The sequence below is a fragment of the Coenobita brevimanus genome, chromosome 100 (genome assembly GCF_032717465.1).
Source record: "Coenobita brevimanus isolate Jiangsu-jjx chromosome 100, ASM3271746v2, whole genome shotgun sequence".
NCBI classification, from domain to species: domain Eukaryota; kingdom Metazoa; phylum Arthropoda; class Malacostraca; order Decapoda; family Coenobitidae; genus Coenobita; species Coenobita brevimanus.
The window spans coordinates 8591853-8616199 of record NC_137053.1 but is presented as its reverse complement, the minus strand read 5'-3'; the positions used below and the strand labels follow the sequence as shown (position 1 = coordinate 8616199).

The 24347-nt window shown below is 43.0% G+C and overlaps 1 protein-coding gene across 1 annotated transcript in view; it reads left to right on the top strand.

Annotated features, from left to right (window-relative positions):
* LOC145414572 (beta-alanyl-bioamine nonribosomal peptide synthetase ebony-like) overlaps positions 1 to 24347 on the top strand; it is a 178681-nt gene that overhangs the window by 8495 nt on the left and 145839 nt on the right. The window contains exons 2-3 of the mRNA XM_080284090.1: positions 1105 to 1222; positions 1964 to 2146. Of these exons, the coding sequence (XP_080140216.1) occupies positions 1105 to 1222; positions 1964 to 2146 (301 nt within the window). The remainder of the gene's footprint in view (positions 1 to 1104; positions 1223 to 1963; positions 2147 to 24347) is intronic.

The window sequence follows — 24347 nt, the reverse complement described above, 5'->3', positions numbered from 1 at the left end:
TCCAAGTCGCTCTGTCACCCATCATTTGACTACCCTCCCCCCAGCTCACCCCCCCTCCCTCATATACCTCTCAACTCCATCCCTCCACCTCATCCTTGGTCTACCTCTCCCTCTCGCTCCCTTCACCTAACCTACATACACCCTCTTAGTCAGTCATTCTCCATTCTCTTCACATGTCCAAACCACCTCAGTGTATTTCTCCTAATCTTCTCAACCACATCCACATCCACCCCACAGCGTTCCTTCACTTCTTCATTCGCCAACCTGTCCCTCCACGTCATTCCACATGCTCCTCTCAAGTAACTCATTTCCACTGCTCTCACTCTTGACTTGTTCCCCTCTTGCAAGGTCCATGCCTCGCGTCCATACGTCAGGGTAGGGATCACAATACTATCATGCAGTGACTTCTTAACTTCCATACTCACCTCCTTATTTCTCATCACTACTTTCAGTGTACCAACAACCTTCCTTCCCTGCTGTACCCTTTCACGCACTTCATCCCCCAAAGTTCCATCCTTACTCATCACACTACCCAAGTACTTGAATGCACTCACATTGCTTTAATTTATATCTGTATATTCCGGTATTTTACAAATCAATAAGGGCCTTGGTTGGAATACAAATTCAATTTGAAGCACGTTCAAACACAACGGAAATCCACCAATCACCGCCCAAGTGCATCGTGCAGTGTTACCAAACCCACCCATCCTCGGCTGGCAAAATCAGTGCGTCAGACTCCGTGAAACCGAGTATAGTCATTTTTCTTTATTTCAGCAAATTTTATTAATATTAGGAACAGCACCTGGTTGTAAGCGGATTACCAACAACACCATTAATAACTTTAGCTAGAGGAAATACTTAAAAATGTGTAAAATACTCAGGAGACAGCAAGAATATCACCAGAAGTACGTCATCTTCTTGGAACTGGTAAGGTGGTTGTAATCACTTTACCTTATCCCAAAGTAACCTACATTAATCTGACTTAAGATAATCTGCTCTAATTAGTTTAGCTAAGCTTAGCTAAGTTCATTTAATCTAACCTACCCTACCCTTACCAGGCCTACCCCATTCTAACCTAAGACCCACCTTCATTTCCATGTATAGGTGTTTGTTGAGGCACTTCAGAGGTACAACTTCATCGAACCCTGATGGCGATAGAGTGGTGGCAGTGTGCATGGCTCCGTCCGCGGAAATGGTTATCGCTTTGCTTGCCATTCACAAGGTATTTATAAAAGTTACTCTTAAGTTCTCATACTTAACACTTCCATTCTGAGGACAACTCTCTTGTATATTTCTGCATTCCTTCAGACGATTTTGTTTTAGAAAGTGCTTGAAGCTAAGGTGTTAGATATAGTCTTCATTAACCAACTCAGTATTATGAAGCTCTCTGTAATAACAGACTCGTCTGAAAGATGTAAATAAATAAAGGAAATATACGTCATCAGGGTTAAGAGGAAGTGATATAAAGCAACTGATTATTGACCTTTTAGTTATAGTTTGCATGAAAATGCACTATTTTAGAGAGAGGGTTTTTAATACAAAGAAACAAAGGTGAAGCCTAAAAAAAAAAAAAAATCCGGGAAAACAACACAAAATGTATCAAATTCATATTCATCTTTTTTTTTGGGGGGGGAGGGGAGGCACTCGGGATTCACCTGATAACAATTTTCTCAAAGACTAGCAATCTTCCTGCATGCCACACCCTTTCATATATCACCACATTAACATTAATACCTATCGTTTGTACACAATACATACTAGGGCTGTCTCCCTTAGAACTATTGCAACAATATTAGTGGGATCATTTCTACGGCATGCAGTGCGTGTTATGGAAGCTCAGGAAAGTCTGTGTTAAGTAAATTACCATAAAACTGTTTTCTGCTGTAGCGTGGAACTAAACCAGTGGACTTTGAGACAACATGCCACCTATGCAATCACTTGATCAGCATCTGTGATACTGCAGGCAGGAGCTGCCTATCTGCCATTGGACGTGACCTTCCCCAAGGACCGCGTGGATCACATCCTTCTGGACGCCAGACCCGCCCTGGTGCTGGCACAGGGTCACCCACAGGCTCTTACGAAGTTTTTCACTGGCACCCAGGTAGCTCAAGTGCCAGTCCTGCACATGGAGGATCTTTACACCCAGGTAAGTCAAGTGGATACAGGTCGATCTCGTCCCAAAATCCATCCATAACTGAGTTATTCTGGTTACTTTAAAATAGGTTAGGTTAGATTAAGCTAGGTTAAGCTACGTTAGATTTGGTTAGGCTAGGACGAACAAAACGACTTGAAAAGAGAGTCAGGTAGCTCTTTCACTTGAAGCAATACTCGTCTATATTCATCAGTCATGTTATTATGGACTGGGAGGAAGGTAATACGTGAATTATTTACCTGTTTGGCTTAGGACTCCTCAACCATCGAGCAATATCTATCTTGCCCATTCTGCAACAAAAGTGAATACAGTTAATTTTTACATGTTTAAGACACCGATGTCTAAATTTTAGCCAGCAATATTTATTGAATTGGCACTTCATCAACTGTATTCACATCTGCGGAACATGGACTAAGAATCAGTAACACCAAATAATTAAACTATACCCGAATACTTTGGAGAGAAGTTTTAGCACTCTTGTACATTTTACATGAATTCATTATTGGAAGAATGAGGCCGTCAGATCTTGCTAAACCCAATATCAGAAAAGGCTGAGCACCCATCATTTAGATAAGAAGCTTGGGATATATCGAACCTGATCTAACAGTATTTGAAACTGCAGTGAAACAATGAATCTGGTTGTAAAACACGAAAGATTTGCGTTAGATTACTGTCTTTGTCTTAGGTTACCAGTATGGGTCATTGGAGCCACCTGTCTAAGGAGTCGCCGTCTGGCTCGGTGTCTCTTGTGTTGGTTGGTTGAGTGTCTGGGCTCTTGGGGCGCAGGGTGACGAGGTCTCTGCAGCCTTTGGGGAGTGATGTTATGCTATTACGAGAGTACTTTCAGGATGTCCCCTGGGATTATGAGATATCCCATTTCAGCCGGTTTGTGCTAGGTTCCCCCATTCTGGGGTAGGCAATTTTCTCACGACTCCCACTACAATATTTCTATGCTCTATAGATATCTCTGTTGTCAACTAGAAAGCAACCAGAGAGCGCATATCTATGCCAATGCCATTAAAAAGAATCCGGATCCAGATCCCGATCCTGATGCGCCCCCAAATTTAATCAATTCTTTCTTGGTCCATGACCCACCATTCTACAATGTTTCATTGAAATTCATTGGGAACTTTTGGAGATATTGTCCGGGATACTTCGGGTCTGGATCCGGATCCGCCCCCAAATTTAATTTCTTTCTTGGTCCATGGCCCACCCTAATACAAAATTTTGTCAAAATCCGTTCATAACTTTTTGAGTAATCCTGCTAACAGACAGAGAGACAAACCAACAGAGTGTACAACATAACCTCCTTGGCAGAGGTAATTATGAATGCGGCTTCATCAATATATGTCTCATTTGACACCAGATGATAAATTTGTCTCTTCCCACATTGATCCACATGACATCTTGACTAAATTCCCAACGACCAGCATACTGCCTGCGGCTACACATTCATTGATCACCCTAAGTCTCATATTCTTTTCCAATCTCTACGACCCCTACTCTGCTTCAGCTTCTCTTCCTTCTGGTTCTGGTATGGTTTCAACTTTTACTCACAACACCTCTTCCTGCTCTCGTCCTTCTCTCCTCACGAATATTCCTCCCTCATGTGATACACTCTTTGCTTCTGAATCACAGAAAATGGTCTTTATCATCCCAGGTGAGTCATCCCCCTCAGCCAGTGACCTGTTCAATCTACAGTTATCCTTAATGTTGGTCCTGGCATCATCTTCCACTCTTGGCAAGACAACTCCTAACTTGTTACTGTGCAAACACCAGAGCAGACTGACTGACTGGACTTGTCAATATAGAGGGTAGAGTCTTTCCCTGTTCACCAGGATAAGGTCCCTGATTCATGTACTGGAACTGTTGTCTTACCCTTCCTTCTTAAGTATAATGACAGGACCATCAGGGAATGCTTCAAACTAGCGTTCATTCTAATTGAACACAGTTATCAGGTACAGTAAGTTCACTGTTTCACTAGCTCTCCACATACAAGACGACGTCTTATCAGTATTTCTTAGATCACATTTGACAATCATTAACTTCGAAATACTGTTATTCTTGGAGGTGCCCACATGTCAGTGAACGAATCTATTCCTCTCATTGCCAAGATACAAATTGCTGACGCTGCAGCCATCCTGACAAACACTGCCGCCCTCTGAAACGATGTCCATTGTGTGCTGGTCCAGGCCATTCTCAGGAAGAGTGCGCTCTTGTTACCTGTGTTGTCCAAACTGTCAGGAAGAGCTTGCCATCTATGACTGTGGTTGTTCAACATTCTTGTTTGAGTATGAAGTTGTTTGAATTCATCAGACTGAGAGGTTGACTTTCCGTGGCTGGTCGCCAGCGAGGTTCCTTCAACATAGGCCATATGATAAAAGCATCCAATCCTTTATGCCACAATCTACGTCGTCCCTTCCATCCGCCGCTGATCCAGTTCCCAGTCCTATTCCAAGTTTACCTTTTACATCTTCCTCTTCTCTTTCCTCATCTGTATCTCATTCCCCATATTCCTCCAGTGGCTCACATCATGGTTCTTGTCTTACATCACTGCCTATTCCTTTTACTTCCTCTCCCTCTCCTTCTACACCTCTCGCCTTCCAGTCACTTGTTGTCCCTATTTCCAGTAGATTCCTCTATTCCTACTTCACTCCGTCCCCTTCACCTCCAATTTCTTACCCTCGACCTTCCGATTTTCCACTCCATAATGCCCTTTCTTGTTCATCCTCCTCAGTAGCCATCAGACCCTGAATATCACGGCCTGGCGCTAAAGTAGACTGTAGCACCAGTCGAGCAGGGCAGTACTCCCGAGGTGGATGGAAAGCTGATGACAGGGAGTGCTGGAGCTCCCGTTTCATCAGCCCTCAGGACTAGTTCCTGACCATCCCCCTTTGCTGAACTTTTTCAGTGTCTCAGTTACACAGAGAGTAGGCCAGCATGCTCTCAAGTACAAATTTCTCTAACTATCTTCACCAAACTACATGCACAGTACACACTACACTTCCTATTCAAAATTTACCTAAAATGGCGTCGTTATATCAAGCCTCGGAGTCCCCAGGGGGGGGGACCATAAATGCCCCCACCATCTGCCCCTCTCCCGATGACGACTCAAGGTGCCTGGAACCACTGTCTGACTCTCTTCTTCTTCATTTCTGCAACATTCGCGGCCTTTCCTCTAACTTTCGCTCTGTTGAGCACCACCTCTCCTCCTCAAAACCTCACCTTCTTTTTCTACGGAGACTCAGCTGTCTGAGGCAACTGACAGCAAACCCTTTTCTGTATCCTCCTACTTTCTCTATACTCATTTCAAAGCCAAAGGTGGCTGTTGTGTATATATACGCAACGACTTATCTTGCTCTCGTGTTCCTGAACTTGATTCTTCTGAATTCTCCACACTCTGGCTTCGGCTTTCCTGTCATTCTCTGACTAAATATATCTGTGCTGTTTACTTATCCCCTAATTCTACTGACTATCAAAAATTCTTCGACTATCTTACTTCTACGATGGAACACATTCTATCCATTTCTCCTTTCTCTGAAATCTCCATTCTTGGAGATTTCAATGTTCACCACCACCTTTGGCTCTCCTCTCCTTTCACGGATCCACCTGGTGAACAAGCCTACATCTTTTCTATCCTTAATGACCTAGAGCAGCTTGTACAGCACCCTACCCGTATCCCTGACCGCCTTGGAGAGAGCTCCAACATACTTGACCTCTTCCTCACAACTAATCCTTCTGCTTACTCTGTTAATCTTTTCTCTCCGTTGGGCTCCTCCGATCATAACCTTATTACCTTAACCTGTCCTATCACTCCGGTACGGCCTGTGGACCCTCCAGGGAAACGTCGTCTGTGGCATTTTGGAGCCGCAGACTGGGAGGCCCTCAGGCAGTACTTCTTTGATTTTCCCTGGAATGATTATTGCTTCCATGGCCATGAGCCATCTGAGTGTGCCTTGCGCATTACGGAGGTTATTCTCTCGGCCATGGAAGCATACATTCCTTTCTCATATCCTTTGACTAACGCAAGAAAGCCTTGGTTTAACCACGCTTCTTCTAATGCTGTCCGCAACAAGGAGAGGGCCTACAAAAGGTACTGGAGCCAACCCACCCCTGAATCACATCATCTTTACGTTTCTGCCCGGAATCGTGCTAAGTCTGTTCTTCGCTCTACTAAAAATAATTTCATCCATACTAAATGCTCTCAACTCTCCAACTCGAATTCTTCCCGCTCCTTCTGGCATCTTGCCAAAAATCTTTCTAACAACTTTACCTCATCATCCTTCCCTCCTCTTTTCTACTCTGATGGTTCTGTAGCTATTTCTTCTACTGATAAAGCAGATCTCTTCGCACAGACTTTCTCCTCCAATTCTACCTTAGACGATTCCGGTGCTGTTCCTCCATCACTTCCCCCCTCTGACTTCCTCATGGCTGACATTAAAATTTCTTCAGTTGATGTATTTTCTGCCATCACTGGCCTCAGTACTAACAAGGCATATGGGCCTGATGGGGTCCCTCCTGTTGTTCTCAAGAACTGTGCTTCTGTGCTTACACCCTGCCTAGGCAAACTCTTTCGTCTTTGTCTGTCAACTTGTACCTTTCCTTCTTGCTGGAAGTTTGCTCTCATTCAGCCAGTCCCAAAGAAGGGTGACCACTCCCAACCCTCCAACTATCGTCCAATTGCTTTAACGTCCTATATTTCGAAAGTTTTCGAGTCAATTCTTAATAGAAAAATTTTAAGGCATCTTTCCTATCACAACCTTCTTTCCGATCGTCAGTATGGGTTCCGTCAGGGACGCTCCACTGGCGATCTTCTCACCTACCTTTCAGACTCCTGGTCATCCTCCTTTAGGGACTTTGGCGAAAGCTTTGCCATTGCACCTGACATCTCAAAGGCTTTCGATCGAGTCTGGCATAAATCTTTAATTTCCAAACTGCCCTCCTACGGTTTCTATCCTTCTATCTGTGCCTTCATCGCTAGCTTCCTTTCTGGTCGTTCTATAGCCACTGTTGTAGACGGCCATCGTTCTTCTCCTAGATCTATCAACAGTGGTGTTCCTCAGGGCTCTGTCCTATCACCAACTCTCTTCCTTTTATTCATCAATGATCTTCTAAGCTGTACATCTAACCATATCCACTCATACGCTGATGACTCCACCCTTCACCTTTCCATTCGGTTCCCGCAACGCCCATCTCAACAGTTACTTCAACAAACAAGGGATGAGGCTATGGCACACCTAATGTCTGACTTGGCTCGTATCTCTGACTGCGGTAAAAATAATATGGTTGTCTTTAATGCATCTAAGACTCAGTTCTTACACCTATCAACCCGACAAAATCTTCCACAGGTATACCCACTAATGTTTAATAATATTCAAATTAATCCTGCATCATCCTTGAACATGCTTGGGGTTTCATTTACTCGGGACTTATCTTGGAAAGATCATATTACATCTCTTGTAAAATCTGCTTCCAAGAGATTGGGTGTGCTAAGCCGACTCCGCTCTTTCTTTACCCCTGCGCAATTGTTGACTCTATACAGGGGTTTTATCCGCCCCTGTGTGGAGTACAACTCTCATGTGTGGGGTGGCTCCCCACATACAGCTCTTCTCAATAGGGTGGAGTCAAAGGCTTTTCGTCTCATTAACTCTCCTCTCTTACTGACTCCCTTCAACCTCTGTCTCTTCGCCGCACTGTTGCATCTTTATCTCTTTTCTATCGCTACTTTAATGGTCACTGCTCCTCGGAACTGTCTGCATGCATTCCTCCACCTCTATGACGGGTGCTCTGGCAGCAAACTCTCATCCCTTTTCTGTCCAACTCTCTAATGCAAGAGTTAACCGTTACTCCCAGTCTTTCATTTATGCAACAGGTCAGCTCTGGAACTGTCTCCCTCTGTCTGTATTTCCTGCTGCCTATGATCTCCAGTCTTTCAAACGCAGTGTGTCCAGGCATCTCAAAATGATCGGATCTTGAATTTGGCTCTATATTGTATTTTGTTTTTCTCTTGGAGGGAACTGTTACTGCGGGCTCATGGCCTTTGGTTCCTTCTTCCTCGCATAAAAAAAAAAAAAAAAAAAAAAAACGACCACCTTTCCCTCATGTATCCACCAAGTTAGATCCCGCTTACACCACACCAGGGAGTAGTTGCTCTTCACAGGGTAAAAGTGACCAGTCTCTGTCCAGTCAACCAACGAGGATTTCACACGTGGCAAGAGCAACCTTCACTCTACTTTGTTGTTGTTCTAACAAGGATTCCTCACGTGGTAAGAGCAACCAGCCTTTTGCTCACACAGCAGCAAACCTTGAGCTATCGATTGGATGATATTTAGCGCATGGGTTGATTAGATTCACGGTGTGCATACGTTACCAAAATGATGAATTTATACCAGCATTATTGTGGACTTCGGGCAGACATTAAGATATAGATTAGATACAGCAGTAGATGGTGTTGGGCCATGTTTTTGATAGATCTAATGGTGTGCAGACGGTACATAAACCATGAGTTTTAATTAGATGTTTGGGGACTTGGGCAAGCCTTAAGATAACCGCTGGATTGTGCTTACGTCAAAGTTTGGTTTGATTTAACGATGTGCAGATAATACGTAAACGATAATTTGTACCAGAGTTTTTTGGACTTGCGCAAAGATTCTTTTGAGATGGGAATACCTTCTGTGGTCAGTCTTGGATGATATATGACTAAGTATTTGCGTGTTTTGTAGTTTATATAATTTGTAATATTTTGTTTCCACTGCTCCTGGCTGTTATTTTATTTAAATGAGAATCAGTCAGTCCTTGAGAGTAAAGAGCTAAGTTATTTCGCTTATTAACCAGTGAGCAAATATTTTCCTTATCTGGTAACTGACAAAGGAAATAACTGGAATATGCAGCCTACAGCGAATATTAACGACAGGTTAACCTATTAATATTATTAATCAGTTTTGAAAGAACGGCCAAATAATTAGATCCCTGGACTACACTATCTGTCTGTAAGGTGCACATCAATCGCATACACCGCATATGAGCATCCAAAGCTCATAATTTTGCAGATAAAAGTTGATGCAACTTTGGCATCATCAAAGTCACGAGAATGAACACTTTCATTAAGTTCATCTGAAAGTGCGACTGGTAGAGAGCACGAACTGGGAAACGTGAGGGGAGGACGTGTCGTGGTTCGAGTCTAGGAGCTGGTAATGACTTTTTTATTTCATGTAGACACGACAAGCCATAGACTAGCCTCGGGTCTCTTCTCTGAGAAGTAAGCAAAAATTTGATTTAGCAGTTTGAACGAATTGAAATTTAGTTTGCTGCCGAGTTTGTCGCAAGTTAGATCCAGGTTAGCCGCTACCAGTTAGTTTAAAGTTGCTCAAACTTCAAAAATCCTGTACGTTTAACATTCACTGAAAACCATCGACTAAAGTTAGTCCTAGTATTCTGGCAGCGTTAACCCAGCCTCGACAACTTTTTTTTTCCTTTTTTCAATGTGGATGCTTCAACCCTTAGGGATTCCTCACACAAGGACAATCAGCCCTCTTCATCATCGTCCACTTGGGACTCCACTTAAAGCAAGAATAACCAGTCCTCTACTCTAGCCACCAGCAAGAATTACCTACATGGCAAAGCTTTTGATATCATCACCTACCACAACCTCACAAAGAAAATGTTGAACACAACATGTACAATAACACAAAAAGATGGCTGACAGACTATTTAGCAGGCAGATGTACACATGTAACATCTGTCGGTCAGTCATTGAACATCAGAAACTTCACAAATGGCGGTCCCCCAAGGATCTGTTTTGTCCCCTACACTCTTTAACCTATACATGCACGACATACCCACACCCCACACACAATACACATAGCTTCCTATGCAGACGACATAACACTTACATGTACACACCAAAATGCAAACACACTGCACACATCTTCCAACCTTACCTCAACACACTACACGAATGGTTCATCACAGACTCATAACAGTCCCAGCCAAATCTACATTGGCCCTTCTCACAAACTGGACAGCAGAATATAGTTACATTCCACACCTCACCATAAACAACACACACACACACACACACACACACACACACACACACACACACACACACACACACACACACACACACACACACACAATCCTTGGTGTAACATACAATACATCCATACATCCATATCATTTAAACAAATCACAAACATTAAAAATAAATTAAGACCAAGACTGAATGCACTAAGGTCACTTGCCCATACAACATTTTGACAACAAAGAAACCACCACCACACTATACAAACAATATATACTTTCTTTGATGAACTATGCAAGCCCTGCGTGGGCTTCAATCCCCACTAAAACACACTACAACACTCTACAGACCATGCAGAAAAATCCCCCCAAATAATCACAGGTTGCACAGCTACAACACCTGCAGGCCACCTACACCAGGGAACCAAAGTCCTTAAAGTCAAGGATCGTCTACACATGAGAGGGACACATACTCTTGCTGCAGCCTCCACAAACCCACACCATCCACTACACTACACGGCAGCACAGCCACACACATTAAGGAACATCAAAACAATATTCAGCACACGATATTATACACAGAGTGTCATCTCTCTTCCCTTGCCCACCTCAAACCAGCTTCCAGAAGCATAGCCATGCTCAAATCACTTGCTACACCATTCAGTCACTCAAAGACAACACACAACTGCATGCACGGCCTCCTGAAATCTACCCTTCTGAATCCTATCTCCCTTGTGAGGACAGGGTCCATCTGGCCAGGCTGAGATGGCATCATCCAGCCCTCTTGAGTTATCAGAAGAGGCTGGATGACTGTCACTGATGCTTGTCCAGGATGCAACACAACGCCCCATACTATTAAGCACATTATGGAAGACTGCATTGCACACAGTCACCTGTGCCAAAAACACAACATACTCCTTGAGAGCTCTGTGGGAAAGCCTGGTTTCGGCCGTGGCCCTCCTTAGGGACTTGGGGCTGTTCGGCCAAAATGCCTAGGGAACAACTACTGCTACTACCACCTGCTGAGCAAGAGCAACCACTCATCAGCTCATTCGACCAGCAAGGCCTCCACTCTATAGTCAGATGTCCAAGAGTCCTCTGATTCTCATACACTCCCGACAAGTAAAAATTGTGCCACATGGTACCTCGCGACCTGCTATGTCCTTCCTTACAGAGACCCCTACATCATCCCCACAATTTACTGGTTTTCTACCCGGGAAAATACGCCATAATCCACTCGTGAGTAGGACACTACTGCTGGTTATGATGGTGAAACAATTTCCCAAATTATGAGCTACCTAGGAACCCCGAGTCAGTGGAATATACTGACCTCAAAAACAACAGCCATTGTACCCCTTCTTTACACCCTCCTCCCCCAACCCAGCTGAGGTTCGTCCTGCCTCTTTTGAACTCTCCTCTCCTCCTTCACCCTATGACCCTCAGGCGCCTCCCCCGACCCCCTTATCCTTCCGCCTCCAAAACTCCTTCCATATTAGACTTACCTATGCCTTCAGGATACTCCATTTCTTCTGCATCGCCACCTCTAAGCATCTCTACTATCGTAACACCCCGATAGCTTATATCAGTGGTTCTTAAATTTTTTCTTCTTCGCATCCACTGCAAAGCACCAGAGAGTTCTTTCACCCCTACCTAATTTCATGAAAGAACAGTACTATTCTTAAGGGTATTGAATAACAGATCCATGGTGGATTTTAATATATTATTGGCAATTCTACATAACTGACAACAAAATCATTAATTACAAACATTAATTACACTTATTCATTGCATAGTGCGTTTTGGAAGATAATGCTCGCCGCACAAACTCATTGAATATGTTACTGTTGTTTATCCTCAGTTATGGCAATGTGTCATGGGGTTTTTAAAGAATATGCAATATTAAAGAATAATATTCACTAATACTTGAGAACAAGGACAAAAGAACTGACTTGTGAAAATCAAGCAATGATTACTTTATGCCGGCTTACTTAGCCGATTCTCTAAGGACGAGAATTCATAAACTTTCTCAACAGTACACAGCAGAGACTAATTACTCACACGTGCTGTTTATTAGTACTGTTGGCCTCTGGAGAAAGTAACTCCACCCCTGACAATCAATAACTAATGCTATTAATGATAAACATGTTCTTGCTGGTGCAATTAACTCCTGGTTGCACAACGGATTTTAAGCTTAATACAAAAGGACTGGCCTAAGTACCAGTTATGAATAATGCAAAGCGTTTATGCAAACTAGGAGCTATAAGTGAAATAAGCTTGTGGAGAAATAAAACACGAGTTTACATTACATTAAGCTCAAAAGAAAAGAACTGTAAATTTATTGATTACAATGAAATATATTTACGTTACATGCGTCTCAAATACTTCAAAATAACAAAGAGAATACACTCACTTGCTCACGCAAAGCTAAACTCTTAAACCTAGGAAAAACGAAAAGAAATACTGGTCAGAGAGTGAGCTAAGCGAAATGGACTGGGCGTCGTTGCTGGGGAAGGACGCTACCACATGCGCTAAACCTCTCGTCGACTCACACTAGGTGGGAATTCAGGAATTCACTGGACAACAGTGGCACTGCTCCACACTGGGCCCATCGAACCTGCATCCACAACGCTTAAATCCTGACTGACTTCAAATTGTGAGAGAGAGGCGAGAGAGGGCCCCACTTGGTAACGGCTTAATGAATTTAGTGTGAGCGATACACATTCACAATAAATCACTCAGCGGAAGTGGTAATGTTGCGCACAAAGACGATCACTTATGAAACAGTTAAAAATGGTTCTGAAAACACTCCCGGTAGGGTGAATACATGGCGGGTGACTGAGTGATACATACTGGGATTCCACTAGAATTCGCGGTTTCCTACCAAGTTCAGTGTCACGAGTTTATTTAAATAGAAAATCGCGCCGACTCATGACATTACGCTCCCTCAAAAATGAATTTTTTTCTCTAGAAAAAAAATTTCAATATACATACATATAAATCCTACTCATTCACACAAGATTCACACTGTGGTGTGTGTGTGCTATCCTGCTACAGGAGAAAGTCACAGTCTTAAGTGAGCGAAAAAAACTCGTATTTATGTTAATAGAAGTAAGCTTGAGGAAAAAACGACATGACGGCGGTGAAAAATCCTGTACTCAGGTCAAACTGAGCGAAAAGTTTGCTACATTTACATTAACAACTAATTGTTATGTAGCATGATGTATGTGATACACGGTGTAGGTGTGACAGTTGTAGTGTAACTGTACCTACGTGTAAAATTACATAATGCAAGTCAATAGTAAATGATGACAACGAGGCAGAAGAGAAGAGCCGGCAGCATACGTCAGGGATGATCAGCTGTTCTGCACGGCAATGCTGCACCCGCCAGCTGCACCTGCAAAAGCAATCAAGGTGGAGCATCAAAAGTGTCATTTCTCTCTCTCTCTGCCTTGCAATCAGTACTTATGTTACAACATGTACACTATTTACATTATTAACCAGGAAACGTAGTCAAGGCGTCTCTGCAGGACATCAAACGCTGGCCCAGTTTACTGGTTAAACCCTAAACTTAATTAACGAAAAGACTGGGCGTTTCTGCAGGACATCAAACGATGCAATTTGCTAAATTAACCAGGGAATGTGGTCAGGAGCGAAAAGACTGGGCATTTCTGCAGGACATCAAACGCTGCAATTCGCTGGGGACACAGTTTACTGGTTAAACCCTATACTTATGATTAACGACAGGAAGCTGAGAATCACTACGCAATCTCGGGCAGGTCACGTTTTAACACTCACCGTGGGTGTGAACACTCATGTGGATATTGTGCATTCTCTGGGAATCCTCAGAGAGGCCCACAGCTCAAGACGTTCCACAAGGTAATTCATACACAGCCTCGGACTGTCTCTGCGAGGTTCTCAAACTTCCCCCTTAACTTACGGTACATATGTATGTACAGGCCTTGGACATGATGTATCCTGTGGGGCCAACAGGTGAGACGTCAGGTCTGCACCCACTTCACCACTGCCCTGTCTCTCAACTGACTCAGAGATTACGGGTGTGGTTTCAAACAGCACAGGAAGGACATGTCCCTGAATAGTGGTACGTGGACACTGTTACATAGCCTATGATTTCATCATCCTTTGTGTAATTTTAACGCACAGTATGCTGCATGTTTGATCACGAGCGTGTTCTGCCTCAGTCCCCCCCTTCTACCGTTATAGTAGAGTAAGTCGTTCTCTCTGTTATTCCGAGCGGGATTTTCAGCTCTTTGTCCCCATGGCTTCATTTGCGCGTCCTTCTTACAAGTTGTATCAAGTTCTGCCAGCCCCTATATAATGAGCTCAGTCTCTGCATCATTGCCACTTAGATATGCTCCTCATTTTGTTCACATCTCTGTCCTCCCCTGTACAGATATTATTATTGTGAGTGCTCAAGAAATCTCCAAACATCTAGCAGCTGTGTGTAATTTGAGTATAACTGTTGTATTTTTTCTTGTACTGTGTAGCATAGGGTTGATTCTTAGGCCTAGTGAGGTCTTTGTGATTAATGTGGGGTTTTATATCAGTCATTTTAAATAATATTTTGTATCTGTAATAATTTATCTTGCATTAACTGAGCATTACCCTGTGTATTTTCATTTATCAGGGCTGACTTAGATAAATTTACTCTTGCTAATTTCGTGTTAATAGAGGCTATTGCAGTTAACCATATATTTAACCTGTTTATTTGCCATTACATTATCCTTATGAGTCCTGAATGTTTTGTTGTTAGTTTGAGCATTAAACTTTAACTTGTAATTTTACCTAACTCTTTTGTTTTGAACCTGGAACTTTACGGGACAGTAGTGACTCTTCGTATTCTCACTTAAAGTGTACATTATCTTTCTCTGTTCCGTAACATAAATTTGGCGACCTCTTATCAGGATATTCAGGATATTATCATAAGGATATTGCTTGATATTTTGTGACTGTTACTTATTAATCATGTCTACTATTACTACACTTGATGAAGCCAAAGATTTTTTGTCAAATGTGCAAACAGTGTGTGATGTAGAAAACAGAACAAAGAATGAACTTAAGCTTGTTGCTCAACAATTGGGAATTGTTGTTCGCTCTCATCATTCTAAAGATCAAATTGTTGACATGATTAATGAAAGCTTGTTTAATGTAACTCCTCCAAATGAGCAAACGCAGATTGAATTAGCTAAGTTACAGCTAGCCCTGCAGGAGGCCCGTGCTAAGGAGGCTGAGTTTCACGCACAAGTTGAACTTGCTAGGATTCAGGCAGACCATGAGTATCGCATGAAACAATGTGGAATTGGATCATCTAGCTCTGATGATTTTGATGTGGCTAAAAGTGTTAAACTTGTCCCTCCTTTTAATGAATCTGATTTAACAAAGTATTTTCAGTTGTTTGAGAGGGTAGCTACAGGTTTTAATTGGCCTAAAAAGTATTGGCCAGTACTCCTTCAAACTGTTCTCACCGGTAAAGCTCAAGTAACTTATGCATCTTTGCCTCAGGATCAATCTGATAAATATGATGTAGTTAAGAGCTTGATTCTTAAGGCCTATGAGCTTGTTCCTGAAGCCTATAGAGTAAAATTTAGGACAACTTACAAGCAAGATAAGCAATCCCATGCTGAGTATGCAAAAATCAAAGAAGATCTGTTAGAGCAGTGGTTAAATTCTAAGAATGTGGATTCTGATTTTGACAGATTTAAGCAGATGATTTTGCTGGAGGACTTCAAAAGGTGTATTTATAAAGATGTAAGCCTATATCTTGATGAGAGAAGAATAGATAATTTGTCTGATGCTGCAGTTTTAGCTGATGAGTATGTTCTCACTCACAAGAGATATTCTAGAGAAAAAGGGAAAGCTGAGAGTAAGTACGTTGCCTCTACTCAGAGTACAGGTAACAGGATAGAGAATAAGGATGATGTTTCTCAGGAAGTAAATACCAGCTTCACCTCTAGATTTCTGAAAAGTAAATGTACTTATTGTAGTAAGCTTGGTCATACTACGGAGAAATGTTTCAGGAGACAGCGTGATGTGAACAAAAAGGAGTCTTTAAATATTCAGTCAATTGGTCTAGTGTCCACTCTTGAGAGTTCCCAGAATTCTTTAACTGAGTTAACTGAACCTGCTTTGAGGGGTAACTTAAATTCTCATGATGAAGCTCCTCTTTTGAGCAGTAACGTGGGTGACACTCTCAAGAGTTCATGTGCTAATTTCCTGTCTGATGGTTTTGTCCGTCCTCTGGACAGTAATGACAGGAAATCAGTTAAAATATATCGTGATACAGGTGCCTGCCAATCCCTTATGCTGACCAGTGTTCTAGGCTCTAATGTTAATTCCTCTGATGAAACTGTAATCTTACAAGGTGTAGGGAATAATTACTTCTCTGTCCCTCTGTGCAGAGTGAATTTAGAGTCTGGTTTTGTTAATGGTTCCGTTATGGTTGGGTTGGTTGAGACACTCCCAATGTCAGGTGTAACTTTCTTACTTGGAAATGATATTGGTGGAAGTCAAGTGTGTCCAGCTCCTCAGTTGTCTAGTGAGCCAGTGGCTGTGTCCCAGGATTGTGATGTCCCTGATGTGTTCCCTGCATGTGCTGTCACTAGGGCTAAGTCTGAAGTTACTGGTGATTTAGAGGATAATGATGATGATGATGTTATCCTAGCTGACACTTTTCTTGCTAATTTGGACCACTCACCAGATGAGGCAGTACCCCGTAGTGTTGATAATTTGTCTCGTCAAGAGTTGGTTGAGTTGCAGGTTGCTGACCCTGAGTTGAAAGGTCTAGCTAACTCTGCTTACAGTGAAGAAGAGTCAGCCGGTGCTTCTACTTATTATTATGTAAAGTCAGGAGTACCTATGAGGAAGTGGAGACCCCCAACAGCATCAGCCGACTGTGAATGGGAGGTTGTACATCAAGTTGTCATCCCTCGTGTTTGTAGGCAGGATATCATTAGAGTGGCTCATGATTCCAGTTTGGCAGGACACCTTGGAGTGAGGAAGACTGTGGCACGCATTTTGAAACACTTCTACTGGCCAGGTATCTTCAGGGATGTTTCCTGGTATTGTAAGTCTTGTCACACCTGTCAAGTTGTGGGAAGTGTAATCAGACCGAAAAGGTTGCACCTCTAGTTCCCATTCCTCCTTTTGAGGCGCCTTTCACCCGTGTGTTGGTGGATATTGTGGGCCCTCTTCCTAAGACTTCTTCAGGATTTTCTTACGTGTTGACCATGATTGATATGGCTACTCGTTATCCTGAAGCCATTCCACTTAGAAACATCTCAGCAAAGAACGTGGTTAAGGAAATGCTAGGGTTCTTCACAAAGTTTGGTCTGCCCAAGGAGGCACAGTCCGACCGGGGAAGTAATTTCATGTCAAACGTTTTCAAGCAGTCTCTGAAAGAGTTGGGCATCACCCAGATCACGTCTTCAGCTTACCATCCCCAGACCCAAGGAGCGTTGGAGAGATATCATCAAACACTCAAATCGATGCTCAAGAAATACTGTTTGGAACATCAGAAAGACTGGGATAAAGGTCTTCCATTCGTCGTATTTGCCGCAAGAGAATCTCCAAATGAATCAATGGGCTTCTCACATTTTGAACTACTGTTTGGCCATGAAGTAAGAGGACCCCTTAAGTTACTCAAGGAATGCTGGCTGTCGGAGGAAGATGACGTCAACCTGCTGGAGTATGTGATGAATTTCAAAGAACGGCTGTCCACTGCTTTACAGCTGGCGAGAGAGAATTTTGGAGCTGCTCAGGGGAAGATGAAGACTTGGTATGATAAGAAGTCCAGGTTACGCCACTTTCAGCCAGGAGATCAGGTTTTGATTCTGCTACCAGTTCATGGGCAACCTCTTCAAGCCAAGTTTGGTGGCCCTTATTTCGTGGAGAAGAAACTCAGTGATGTCAACTATGTCATCGCCACACCAGATCGTAGAAAGAGCAAGCAACTGTGTCACATCAACATGCTAAAGTTATATCACAGGCGGGACGAAAATAATCCAGTCTGCACTGTAGCTGTTCCACCCGAGTCTGCGAGTGGGGCTCTCCCATGCAGTATGAGCCTGAGTGATAGTTTGGGGAAGAATCCTGATATCATGAATGATCTCCAGACTAAGCTTTCTCATCTACCTCCCAAGGAAAGGCAGGAGTTTTCGGCGTTACTGCAGGAGTACCCGCAAGTGTTCCGTGCCACTCCAGGAAGAACCACTGTGTTGATGCATGATGTCGATGTTGGAGACGCAAAGCCAATTAAATTGCCTCCTTACCGTGTGAACCCAGTGAAAGTTCCTCTCATCCAGAAGGAGCTTGGCTACCTGTTGGACCACAAGATGATTGAGCCCTGTCAGAGCGAGTGGAGTTCTCCTGTCACTCTGGTCCCTAAGCCAGGTGGGTCACAGCGGCTTTGCATTGACTACAGACGTGTTAATCAGATAACCAAAACAGACACTTACCCTCTCCCTCGTGTGGAAGATTGCATAGACAAGATCGGAAAGGCTAGGTACATAAGTAAGTTTGATTTGTTAAAGGGATACTGGCAAGTACCTATGACTGAACGTGCTAGGGAGATCTCATGTTTTGTAACACTAGGAAAGACTTTTGCATGTTCAGTAATGCCATATGGTATGAAGAATGCACCAGCCACATTTCAGAAGCTCATGAATGTTGTAACAGAGGGTTTGGCAGGGTGTGTTGTTTATATTGATGATGTATTAATCTTCAGTGACAACTGGAAAGATCACCTATGCCATGTCAGTAAATTTCTTGAGCGTTTGGTTCATGCTAATCTTGTAGCTAATTTATCAAAGTGTGAGTTTGGTCAAGCTAAAGTTCAGTACCTTGGGTATGTAATTGGTGATGGACATGTTGCACCACCAGGAGCTAAGGTTCAGGTTATAAGTGATCTTCCCAGACCTAAAAGTAGGAAGGAGCTACAAAGATTTTTGGGAATGGTAGGTTATTACAGGAGATTTGTTCTTAACTTTTCTATTCTTGTATCACCACTTAGACCTACTGAAAAAGGGAGTTAAATTTGTCTGGACCGATAACTGTGAATCCTCTTTCAACAAACTTAAAGCTATTCTATTAAGTCAGCCAGTGCTCGCTACTCCAAATTTTGCTAAGCCTTTTAAGATGGCTGTTGATGCAAGTGATACAGGAGCTGGGGCTGTTTTGCTGCAAGAGGATGATCAGGGTATTGAACATCCTGTATCTTATTAGAGTAAGAAGTTCACTCCACCTCAAAAGAACTACTCAACTATTGAGAAAGAGCTTTTGGCCTTGATTTTGGGTTTACAGCATTTTTCATTTTATTTGTGTTCTGGTTTTGACCCCATAGTCATTGATACCGATCATAACCCACTGAAATTCCTTAGTAAGTTTAAAGATAAAAATCAGAGATTGACAAGATGGAGTCTACTTCTTCAGGAGTATTCATTAGACATACAACATGTCAAGGGGAAAGAAAATGTTATTGCAGATTGCTTATCTAGACTTTAGACAGATTGTTTTAGAGTAATAAGAAATTTCCTTTGTAAATTTCTATTTTCTTTGTGGGGAGGTGTTACATAGCCTATGATTTCATCATCCTTTGTGTAATTTTAACGCACAGTATGCTGCATGTTTGATCACGAGCGTGTTCTGCCTCAGTCCCCCCCTTCTACCGTTATAGTAGAGTAAGTCGTTCTCTCTGTTATTCCGAGCGGGATTTTCAGCTCTTTGTCCCCATGGCTTCATTTGCGCGTCCTTCTTACAAGTTGTATCAAGCTCTGCCAGCCCCTATATAATGAGCTCAGTCTCTGCATCATTGCCACTTAGATCTGCTCCTCATTTTGTTCACATCTCTGTCCTCCCCTGTACAGATATTATTATTGTGAGTGCTCAAGAAATCTCCAAACATCTAGCAGCTGTGTGTAATTTGAGTATAACTGTTGTATTTTTTCTTGTACTGTGTAGCATAGGGTTGATTCTTAGGCCTAGTGAGGTCTTTGTGATTAATGTGGGGTTTTATATCAGTCATTTTAAATAATATTCTGTATCTGTAATAATTTATCTTGCATTAACTGAGCATTACCCTGTGTATTTTCATTTATCAGGGCTGACTTAGATAAATTTACTCTTGCTAATTTCGTGTTAATAGAGGCTATTGCAGTTAACCATATATTTAACCTGTTTATTTGCCATTACATTATCCATATGAGTCCTGAATGTTTTGTTGTTAGTTTGAGCATTAAACTTTAACTTGTAATTTTACCTAACTCTTTTGTTTTGAACCTGGAACTTTACGGGACAGTAGTGACTCTTCGTATTCTCACTTAAAGTGTACATTATCTTTCTCTGTTCCGTAACAACACACATTGCAGGAATGCACAAAACTATCTCTCGTCCCATCCCTGGCCAGAAAAAGTCAGCTCAGATATGGCCCTGGGTCTTCCTTTTGCCCAGGTGACCTCCTGAGGCTGAACAATGACCCCATTCTAACACTGCTTGGCGGTACTTAGCGGGAACGACGAACTGCAGTCGAACCTCTCCCTGTGGTGTTCGTGATTCATGGTACAGCTGTCCTTGTTTGCGAAGGAACTTGGCTTGACCTCCCCGTGAATACTTTATCACTCTACCCTTTCGTTTCTTTCGCATGGCAGCAAGTGTCGGGTCAGAATGTTGTTCTTGGACATCTTGAACACATCAGATCTTGCGGCGATTCAATGGTCACCGGGGTAACACAGTCTGGAGCCTCAGCCATGGCTCGTGTTACTGTAGCCGAAATCTGAGTAGCATCATCTTTGGTGCAACTATGCTTGGCACCTGGAATATTGCCTATGATAAGGTCAAATAAAGGTTCTGGCATGACAACTGCGAGTGTCGTACCAGTGTAAAATGGAGATGCCACCTGGATACGTGCCTCAGGGAACAATCTCACTGATCCATCAATAAGGTTAGCTTGGATCTGTCGACCTGTATACTCCTCAGGCCGAACTAGACTCTGCCTGACAGAGCAACCTGAGGAACCATTGTCTTTCAGGACCTTCACAGGAATGGCTTCCACAAATCCTGGCTGAACAAGGAAGGCACTGTCACTTGTGGGAGGGCCTGTGGAGGAAGCAGCTAGCCACTGATTTGGCTGCTGAATAAATGATGCAGCAAACATGGTGCCCTGAGAATTTGATACCTGAGGGGTCATACTCACTGCCTGGGGAGATGGAGCATTGGCCATCTGTGGAGGAGGGTTCACTGTCGCTGGGGAACTAGTGAAGTGCGGGCAAGTACTTGTACTGGTGGGGTTGGCACCACTGTACGCTTGTTGTGGCATGAGAGCTGCATTTGCATCCTGCCTCCGATACACTAAAGTCGATTGTCCTGACTGAGGGTTACGTGGTTTGTCCTTGCCCTGCTGCTGCTTGAAATACTGGTACTGCTGCTGGTTAGGGTTCTGCTTGTCGTACCACTTCCACTCAGGTTTCTGAGTGTTTTGCCCCTGGTCCTTCTTCTGCGGTTTTGGACCTTGGCCATTATTCTGAGAACGGCCTTGTTGCTGGGGTTCAGTCTGAGACGGTTTCCCAGATTTATCAGCTTTCCTGTTCCAGGTATGATGCTTGGGAGTTTGATACCCGTATGCAGTGAAGAATACATCAGCCTTCTTCGCCATTTGGCTGGCATCTCTTACCTGGCAGATCTTAAGCTTAGCCATAAGTTCAATAGGCCACGACTTTTCTAGCTGCATGTGCAGCATAAGGTCAATTATCCCCTCATGCGTGGAAGGAGTTTCATCTTTCTCCATCCACTCATCTAAGTAAGCAGTAAGCCGGTCAAGAAACTGAACGGCAGTCTCTTTTTCCTGTAAACGCGCCCTCATGAACTGACTCTTGGCGTCATCAACTGTGAGACTGTACGGTTTGACGGGTGTGGCCTTCATCATCTCATACGTGAGATTGTCTCCACGAATTCTGTGCAGAATATCGAGGGCAGGGCCCTCAAACAGGCTAAGAAACTGAAGCCGCTTAGCTGCATCATCCAGCTGGTACAGTTGAGCCATGTCTTCAAAACGAGCTATGTATGGCTCGATTCGCTCGCCTTCCTTGTATGGGGGAAGCTTGATGTGTGGGGTCGCCATAATATGTGGAGGGATAGCGCTCATGGAGCTTGGGCCAAATGCATCAGATGTGTCTGAAGCCAAGGAATCTCTCTTGAGCTTCAACATTTCAATTTCATGTTTTTCGCGTGCTTCTCGCTCGGCACGTTCGTGTTCTTGTTGTTCTCGCTTGTATTCACGTTCTCTCTCTCGTTGTTCTAACTCGAGTTGACGTTCTCTCTCACGTTATTCTCGCTCGTATTCGCGTTGTTCTCGCTCTTGTTCTAACTCGAGTTCGCGTTGTTTTCACTCGTGTTCACGTTCTCTCTCACATTCCTCGCATTGTTTTCGCTCGTGTTCACGTTCTCTTTCGCGTTTTTCATGAGCATCTTTCTCACGTTGTTGCTCGTAATTAAACCGTGAGAGGACGTAGTTTTGAATTTTTTCGGGGTCACTAAGCCCCATATCTCTAGCTTCCTGTACACAGACGTTGGCAGCCATGATGCTAACTCAATCTAAGTGAACTAGCGACTCAGTACTGACTGCAATTTTGCAGAGGAAGATGCCAATAATCAAGAATAAAGAATATAGGCACAGGTTAGTGGTGACCAGTTTTATCTAATTAAACTGGTAAAGAAAGAAAATTAAACAAACAACTGACTGAAAACTATTACATAAATCAATAGAACTGAATCAATAATCACCAGTAGGATAGTGCCTATAGACTTTAATAATAAATACCTAAGTATGAGTGAGTATTATCTCCTGAACAGCTTTAGAGCTAGGAGTTAATATCCCGGAATGAGGTCGCCAAATGTCACGGGGTTTTTAGGAGTATGCAATATTAAAGAATAATATTCAATAATACTTGAGAACAAAGACAAAGAACTGACTTGTGAAAATCAAGCAATGATTACTTTATGCCGGCTTACTTAGCCGATTCTCCAAGGACGAGAATTTATAAACTTTCTCAACAGTACACAGCAGAGACTAATTACTCACACGTGCTATTTATTAGTACTGTTGGCCTCTGGAGAAAGTGACTCCACCCCTGACAATCAATAACTAATGCTATTAATGATAAACAGGTTCTTGCTGGTGCAATTAACTCCTGGTTGCACAATGGATTTTAAGCTTAATACAAAAGGACTGGCCTAAGTACCAGATATGAATAATGCAAAACATTTATGCAAACTAAGAGCTATAAGTGAAATAAGCTTGTGGAGAAATAAAACACGAGTTTACATTACATTAAGCTTAAAAGAAAAGAACTGTAAATTTATTGATTACAATGAAATAAATTTACGTTACATGCATCTCAAATGACTTCAAAATAACAGAGAAACACTCACTCGCTCACTCAAAGCTAAACTCTTAAATTAAACCTAGGAAAAACAAAAAGAAATACTGGTCAGAGAGTGGGCTAAGCAAAATGGACTGGGCGTCGTTGCTGAGGAAGGACGCTGCCACACGCGCTAAACCTCTCGTCGACTCACACTAGGTGGGAATTCAGGAATTCGCTGGACAACGGCGGCACTGCTCCACACTGGGCCCATCGAACCTGCTTCCACGACGCTCAAATGCTGACTGACTTCAAATTGTGAGAGAGAGAGGCGAGAGCGGGCCACACTTGGTAATGGCTTAACGAATTTAGTGTGAGCGATACACACTTACAATAAATCACTCAGCGGAAGTGCTAATGTCGCGCACAAAGACGATCACTTATGAAACAGTGAAAAATGGTTCTGAAAACACTCCCGATTGGATGAATATGTGGCGGTTGACTGAGTGATACATACTGGGATTCCACTAGTATTCGCGGTTTCCCACCAAGTTCAATGTCACGAGTTTATTTAAATAGAAAATCGCGCCGACTCGTGACACAATGAACCTTGTTTTCCTGGTGCTGAGCACTACTCGCATGTCGAGCTGAGCATCCAACTGATTTCTGAACATAGTTTTGATATGAAGTAGACAAGAACATCCAGTTTCTTAAAGATAAGTGGTCGTGAATGGAGCCAGCCTAGAGCCTTTCGTGCTATTACAGAATGTGTTTCCAGCCGAAACCAGAAGTGCACCAGATGATTC